At 34.8% G+C, this 8,856-nt stretch overlaps 1 protein-coding gene across 1 annotated transcript; it reads left to right on the top strand.

Moving 5' to 3' along the window:
* The first annotated feature begins 1,775 nt into the window (after nucleotides 1-1,775).
* On the top strand, nucleotides 1,776-2,276 carry LOC115215401. The gene has a single exon (XM_029784559.1). The coding sequence runs from the start codon at nucleotides 1,776-1,778 to the stop codon at nucleotides 2,274-2,276; it is 501 nt and encodes a 166-aa protein (XP_029640419.1).
* Nucleotides 2,277-8,856: the final 6,580 nt, after the last annotated feature.

The raw sequence follows: 8,856 nt of genomic DNA, 5'->3' as shown, positions 1-8,856 counted from the left end.
CTTCTTAACCTTTATTAGTCTTTGAATTTTGTCCCAATCTTCTTTATCTTTATTAGTCTTTGAATTTTGTCCAAATCTTCTGTATCGTTATTAGTCTTGCTCAATAATAATTTTTTAAGAAGTGAAAGGTAATAATTTATAAATCTTTATTTATTTATTTTTCTCTCTCTATCTATTTTCACTCTTTACTCTATCTATTTTTATTTATTTATTTTACCTTATTCTTGTTTTTATATTCATTTTATAATTTTTATGTACTCTAACATTAAGTTAATATCCTTATTAGTCTTTGAAACCTTTCGATATTTACAATAAGAAATATATTGCCTGGAATGTCCTCCACCTTAATTAAATATTAATAATAACTATGCATACTTGAATCAAACTCCACTTGCTAATTTTCTATTGATTTAATAAGGATAGACATAATATCACAATATGACATTTTTACCAATTATATCTACTTGAGTTTTCTTATACTTAATACTCTAGATGAAAATATTATATTCTTACTTTACAACTCCAGTATATACAACCTTACTCCTCTCCTAAAGTATGTTCTTTATGTGTAAATTTTATCAGTTAACGGTTTGTAGCCGTTTACTCAACATGCAGGAATTTCACATTTATTTTGTGTATCTTTAACTACCTCTGAAGAGATTCAACTTTTAAATAATTTTTAATTAATGAATTTTCTGAAGGTCTGGAAATGTAGCAGCTGTAAGGGATGTTTATCAATTTTTTAATTGATGAATAATAATTCAATACCTTTCTATTTTCTCATCTTATATAATATATATATATATAAACCACGCATTATATAGCTACCTGGCAGTTGAGTATTAACTGTAATGTTCAATATTCTTTGTATAGGTAACTAAGCAGTACTTTCATAGGATTTTGTAACTTTTATTTGTGCTATATATATATATATATATATATATAATATATATATATATACTAATTAATTAAGGGTTCAGCAACGATTTGCCTCACCACACACCGAATTTAGAAATAGCAGTCAAAAAGTTTTGGCTATTCTTTCTACTTAAAAGGAAGATCCCAGTAAAACCGAAGCACTTAAAAACAAACGACGCAGGCAAAAGAGAAAGAAATGACGAAAATCATTCTATATTAAGTTACCTACGGACGTACGTTTCGGAATTAAGTCATTGCAGAGCATAAAAATTAATATGCTCGGCAATGACTTAATTCCGAAACGTACGTCCGTAGGTAACTTAATATAGAATGATTTTCGTCATTTCTTTCTCTTTTGCCTGCGTCGTTTGTTTTTTAAGTGCTTCGGTTTTACTGGGATCTCCCTTTTAAGTAGAAAGAATAGCCAAAACTTTTTGACTGCTATTTCTAAATTCAGTGTGTGGTGAGGCAAATCGTTGCTGAACCCTTAATTAATTAGTATTACTTAAACCTTCCTTGAATGGGTCTTTTACATGCCGAACTCTACTTGGTGAAATTATTGATTATTTCTAAATTAATTAATTTCACCCTTTATTATTGATATATATATATATATATATATATATATATATATATATATATATATATATATATATATATATATATATATATATATAATATATATATATATATATATATATAGAGAGAGAGAGAGAGAGAGAGAGAGAGCACGGTGTTCTATTTACTCATACAATAGAGAGACACTCCTGACTGACAAATCTGACATCCTGAAACGATGGAAAGATCACTTTGAAACCGTGTTGAACTACACCTCAGTCACTAATGACGACGTCATAATGTCTGTTCCACAGCGCACTGTAATACCGGAACGGTCTCTGGAGTCAACATTTTTGGAAGTGGTAATCTCCATTAAACAGATCTCTTCAGGTAAAGCGCCTGATAGGGATGCTATCCCGCCTGAAATTTACAAACATGGTGGACAGAAGCTTTTTACGAAAATGCATGACCTCTTCATAAACGTCTGGAAGGTAGGCCGTCAACATCCATATAAGAAGAAAGGTAACAGAATTGTCTGCGATAATCATTGTGGAATATCGCTTCTGTCTATTGCTAGTAAGATTCTTGCTCGACTCATTCTTGACAGGGTCATCAAACACGTTGTAAATAATATCTATCCAGAATCCCAGTGCGGGTCTCCCTCTAGTCGGGGCACTATCGATATGATCTTTTCCCTCCGACAGGTCACGGAGAAGGTACGTGAGAAAAATCAAGAGTTGTTCTTGATATTCGTTGACCTTACTAAGGCCTTCGACACTGTTAACCAGCAAGCACTATAGAAAGTTCTGAAAAAGCTTGGCATACTTGACAGGATGTTGAATGTTATCATCTCCTTTCAAGAGTGAATGAAGGCTGCTATCGTGTCTGATGGGAAATTTTCGGCATCCTTTGATGTTACAAACGGCATAAAGCAAGGTTGTGTTGTGGTTCCTGTTTTGTTTGTACTCTTCTTTTCAGTGAAGCTGAGGTATGCTTTTGGCGACATACTAAGTGGTGTCAAATTTCAGTTTCGAACAAGTGGGGGACTGTTCAATAATCAGCGTTTCAAAGCCAGAACACTGTTACTCACCAGTATCATTCGTGATCTACTTTTTTCAGATGATGCTGCACTAGTAGCAACCTCTTTAGAGGAAGCTCAGGAACGTTTAGATTGGTTTTCTGTTGCATGTAAAGCCTTTGGTTTGACCATTAGCATAAAGAAGACAGAAGTAATCTGCCAAACTTGCCCTATTCCTAAACAAATCCGAAGTGTCAAGCAGAGACCACCAGTTCACAATTTTCTTGACACTTCTATACAGGGTCATGGGAAAGACCTAAGTTATGTGAAATCATTTAAATAACTTGGTAGTAAAGTGAATTTGAGCGCTACCCTTGATGATGAAATCGTTAACCGTCTTACAAAGGCAACCAACGCATTTGGCAAACTCCATCGTCGATGGAATAAAAGCGACATCAAACTTGACAACAAAGTACTGGTCTATAAAGCAGTCAATCTTACTCAGAATCGTGGATACCTATACATGACACATTAACCAACTAGATATCTTTAATGGATATAAGATAATTTATTAATTATTTAACACTAGTGTTCCCGTGCCGTCAGAACTGAGGACATGAAAATGGACATGAAAATAAAATTAAAATATAAACATTACAACCTTTATCTCAGTAATTGCTTCAGCACCACATTTCTGGTGAAAACCCTACCAGCAACGAGTTCTGCTTGTTTTCGATGGTCCGTTTCAGTATTAATTAAATCTTCCATTCTTCTCCTCGATGTTCTCTCTCTTGTGATTACTCTCCTCTCTACTGCTTTCTCTCTCGTTTCATCTTGTCACCTTTGCGATGCCCTCATTCTCAAATATTCTCTCGTCACTGCTGCTTGCTCTTCTGTTTCCTCTTGGTGCTTTTGTGCTGCTCTCTCTCTCTCTCTCTCTCTCTCTTTGGATATCTCTCCTTTGTGCAATTAGATGCTCCTTTTTGTTTTGACGTCTGAGAGTCTGTGTTCTTGGGTCTTATCTCACTTCTTGCATCTTGTCTCACTTCTTGTGATTGATTTAATAACCTTAATGCATTGCTTAATCTTCTTGCATCCAGTTCTTCCTGAGTGAGACTGGCTGTTCTTCACCTTTGTGTCTCTTTCTCTCTATCTGGCTAACCGTCGCCTTCTGTCTGATTCAATCTCCATAGCAGGTGGAAGAGTATATTTAATACAATGGAACACAAACTTCAAAACAAATGAGTATATTTGTGTGTGTGTGTGTGTGTGTGTGTGTGTGTGTGTGTGTGTGTATGTGTGTGTGTGCGTGTGCGTGTACGTTAGCTTGTTTATATTTTTATACGTAACCAAAGGTCAAAATTACACAGGATTACATTAACGGCATACACACAGAGATTTATTTTTTCCAGCAACGTCTACGCGTTCTCTATCTCTGTCTGTCTGTCTATCTCTCTCTCTCTCTCTCTCTCTCTCACTCTCTCTCTCTCTCACTCTCTCTCTCTCTCTCTCTCCTCTCTCTCTCACTCACTGTCTTTACCGCCTGAAACGGAAAAAGATCTTGAAGAGAAACTTCACTGCCTTGGCAAAATTCTTCATTCATAAGTATTTACAAACATAACTGTATCGGCAAGTATTTGTAAATATTTAAAACCTTACATTTTAATTTAGCTTTCTTTAAACAGACAATATTATCAAGTCTTCTTTCAATAGAAAATATTTTAATTTTACTGCTTATGTATCTTATATCCTATTGACCTTACAACGTTTTAAGCAGAAAAATCTTCCAGAACAGTCAAACATCCATAGAGATACAAGGAAAATTAATTTTGAGGCGCAAACTCTTATTTACTTACCTTATATATTGTTATTAATGTTTACCAGAAAAAAACTCAGCATTCAACGAATAAAAATGAAAATGTTGTGGTTGTTGAGAGAGAGAGAGAGAGAGAGAGAGAGAGAGAAATAGAGAGAGAATGGGTGAAAAAAGGGACAGTAGAGAGAATGCGTGCGTGCGTCTGTAGCTAGATAGATAGATGGATAGATAGAGAAACAAAGAGAGAGAGAGAGAGAGAGGTGGGAGGCAGTGTTCATCAATAAAGTGAAAAGGCTTCTGTTGAGAGAGAGAGTGAGAGGCACTGTTTGATACCACTCCCTCTCTCATTGTTATTACCGTTTTTTCTCTTTTCTTTTTATAGTCTTACTTTGTTACTCACTTATTGCGTGATTTTGGACAAACTTACAAACAAACTCATTATTATAATAGATTGCCTACAATTGTTTCACTTCGCACCCAATTTAAATTACAAAACATATATAATAATATAAGTTTACATTTTGAGTATCCTGGGCGTAAGATATTCAGGGAAAAATGGACATTATAGAGTTACATTTTGATTAGTTGAAACACTCCAACAGACTAAGCAGTTGAAAGCGTGGTTATTGTGTGTGAGTGCATGCGTTAATAGTTTTATCTAAGTACAACAACAACAACAACAACAACAACAAAACAACAACAACAACAACAACAACAACAACAACAACAACAACAACAATAATAATAATAATAATAATGAATTAAAGTATATAAGATGATAAAAATATAGATAATGAAAATAATAAAATATATTGATAATAAAAATAATAAAATGAAATAAAATAAAAGTTTCTTTCTCAAAACATGTATGTCCATAGTCCAGTTTGGTTTATGTGTGAGTGTATGTTCGTGTGTTTATATATGTGATCGCATGTGTATATACGTATGTTTACTTCCTAAGTTAATTTATGTGTACATATATGTGTGTGTATGTCGGCATAAGGATATTGAATACAAGTATGGATGTCATCGTTTATGCATGAGTGTGTGCTTTTATAGATCCCTATTGCTTAGGTGTGTACGCATTTTAAGTGTGTATGTATGTTAGTAACACGTTATGAAGTCAAATCAGTTTGTTTATATCTATCTATCTATATATATATATATTAACAATATACATACATACATACATACACGCACACACACGCACACACACACACACACACACACACACACATATATATATATATATATATATATATATATAAAACTAGTTGTGTGAGTGTCTGTCCCCTTCGATTTAGATTCCTAACTACTCCTACATTTTGCGATGCAGTTTAACCAAATTCGGGTATTTTATAGTCGTGATTCATATCGAGCTTGTCTGGGTATTAACACGCGTCTACGATGAGTCTACGATTTTAAAAATAATTTAACATCATTTTTTATTCCATTTTAATGCATATTTTTTGTGTGTCGATGGCGGCGGAGTTGGCGTCCACGCTCACGCCTGCACCTGTGTTGCTTCTCCCCCTTCTTCCCTCCCTCGTGAAGCTGTGGGGAAGGGAGTGTAAGGAAATCAACCTCGTAAAGCGTTGTCAAGGAGACCAGCGTTCTTTTAGAACAACGACTTCATGGCTTGAAGACACCAAAACAGAAAATGTCTACGATGAGTCAACAATTTTAAAAAAAATTTACCATAATTTTTTTTCCATTTTAATGCATTTTTTTTGCTATTTTTTGGCTATAACTCTCTAAAAATGCTTATATAGTTATTTCCCTTACAAACCCGAGCAACGCCGGGCGATACTGCTAGTATATATATATATAAAGTTAATCCAAACAAGAAAGCACAAAAAACACAACAACGTGGAACAAATATAGTATTATTGGACGCTCAGGAAAGAAGGAAAGAAGGAGGGTTTAACTTTTCGAGCGGAGCTCTTCGTCCGAAACATAGGAGAAGGAAAGATCCAGAGAAGGGAAGACAGAGGAAAAGAAATCGCCAACGGTACACACGAGATCACATTTTGTATATATATATATATATATATATATAATATATATATATATATATATATATATATATATAAATATAAACATACGATATGTCTTGTTGGACATAAAATGAAAAAATGCCTGGAGGAGTTATTAAGATACGCAGATGTAGCTTTTATGACACAAAGAAAAACAGGTAGAGACAAAAAGCAGGAAAAGAGAAAGAAAGAAGTCTCCAACAACAGCAGAGATAAAGGGGAGTAAAGGAATGGAGGAGGAAATGCAACAAACAACAGAATATGTTGAGAAACCATCAACAGAGATACCAGAAACAGAAGTGGAATTACAAAGCGACGAGGAGGTTGAATGAAAATGCCTAGACTCTCATGAGAAAAACACACAAAGAGGATAAGAAAGTGCAGTCGGATGAATGCACAGACAAGCAAGAGTGCGAAAGCATACAAATGAAAGGACCACAGCGGAGACATGTATTGGAAGAGCATGGAAATGAAAAAGAAAGAAATTTCGAGGAAAACAAAAACAAGAAGTAAAACAGAGTGAGATAGGTTAAAGAAAGGTAAGTCTATAAAATTGTGGAAAGAACTACAATTAAAAGAAATAACATGAACATTGTAAATTATTGTAAACAAAAAGAAGAAATAATGAATTGATGAACAAACAAGTATTTAGAATGTTATTTTTGTTGTAAAAAAGGACACAAATGAACGTTTGATTTAAAGGCAGGAAAAGAAAGGAAAGGTCACGGTTTCGCATCGCAGCGAAACTAGAGGTGGGTTTAAGATTAATTGTAAAGTTATTTGTAAAGTTAATTGTAAAGTTTAATCATAAAGTGTGTTTGTAAAGTGTTATTGTAAAGATAATTGTAAAGTTTAATGGTAGAAACAAGTATTTAAAATGTTATTTTTGTTGAAAAAAAAAAGGAATTGTAAAGGTATTCATGGTTCGTCTCGCAGCGGGGGCGAGATGGCCGTCTCATTTGCATCATAATTATATTCATTTCATTATTATTTTCCATTCGTTTTTATGTCCTTGCATGTCTTTGTATGTCCCCTCTTTATGCAGGCCTTGTGCCTATAATAAAGAGAAAAGCAGGCCATGCTACTCCGACAAGAGGTGATTATACTTTGCGTCTGTTATTCTTCTGCGATTTAGTGAGTTTTTGCTGTTTTTCTATTGCTGATTTACGGGGCGGAAAAATTATTTTTGTGCTCCTTTTGTAAGGAGAATTTGTGAACTGCTTTTCTGATAAAGAAAAACTTAATTTTTGTGGACTCTTTTTCCGTGAAGGAAAAATAATTTTTCCTGTGCAATGTTGACTTCCCGCTTTTGGAGGAAGAAAATAATTGTTCTGAACAGGTTAACCCTGAAAGATATAAAGTCGAAAAATGGGCTAACAGTATTTTTCTGCTGCCGTTGGCGGTCGATTCGTTGATTTAGTAGTTTCGAAAGAACACCTGTTTAAATACAGAAATTTAATACACGAACCGGAAACTAAACAAGGCTTATTCCACCTAAAGATATAATCCAAAATCTTGCAGTGAGAACGGTTGTTTATATAACTTACAAAAAAAAGGAGAAACGCATTATGGCAATGAAAACCGAATTAATTGAAAATGTCTCGCTCCCATTTGGGGTAAAATAAAGTCCAGATGTTTTAAATGCGGTGAGAAGGGTCACGTCCGCTCCGAATGCGAGAAGATAAAAAAGTCGACGCAAAAGAAAGCAGAGGTCCCTTCTCAACTGTGGTACAAGGCCTACATTCCATTTGGTTTTGAAGAGGTCATGCAGTTTCTTAAAAAGCTTATATCCACCCTGTTTGTAAATTTCAGGGGGAATAGCATTCCTAACAGGTGCTTTACATGTTTAATAGAGTTTACCACTTCCAGAAATGTTGGCTCCAGCGACAGTTCCGGTATTACAGTGTGCTGTGGACCAAACATTATGACGTCATTAGTGACTGAGGTGTAGTTCAACACCGCTTCAAAGTGCTCTTCTCATCATTTCAAGATGTCAGATTTGTCAGTGAGGAGTGTCCTTCTATTCGCTGAAAAAATAGGAGTAACATCACGCTCTTGAGGAACATAGACTTTCTTGAGGCCATCATAAAAGGCTTTAGAATCCTTTCTGTCTGCAGCTTCGAGTTTCAGTAGCCTTGAAAGAGCATATATATATATATATATATATATATATATATGAAGTTGTAATAATTAAAGCAAAACAAATAGTGGTATTTTCAAACCTGTTGATATGTATGTTTCAGATTTGCGTAATCTTACATAGGGAACAATGAATTATGTAAACCTTCCTCAATTAAAGCCTTCAAGTCACCGTTGGAGAAGGTTTCACCATCTGTGCAATCCCAGAAGAGAGTCCCACTACCGTCAGGTTTTTTACCGTCTCCTCGATTTTTCCCACGAGTTCGAGGAAACCTGCGGCGTCTTAGCCATACTGTCTGATCTCTTTAAGAGCAGTATAGCGTGGAGAGCGACTGGTACTATAATGGCATGACAATGGGCGGTGGAAGGAA

The sequence above is a fragment of the Octopus sinensis genome, linkage group LG9 (genome assembly GCF_006345805.1).
Source record: "Octopus sinensis linkage group LG9, ASM634580v1, whole genome shotgun sequence".
NCBI classification, from domain to species: Eukaryota; Metazoa; Mollusca; class Cephalopoda; order Octopoda; family Octopodidae; genus Octopus; species Octopus sinensis.
This window is presented reverse-complemented; position numbering and strand designations above follow the sequence as displayed.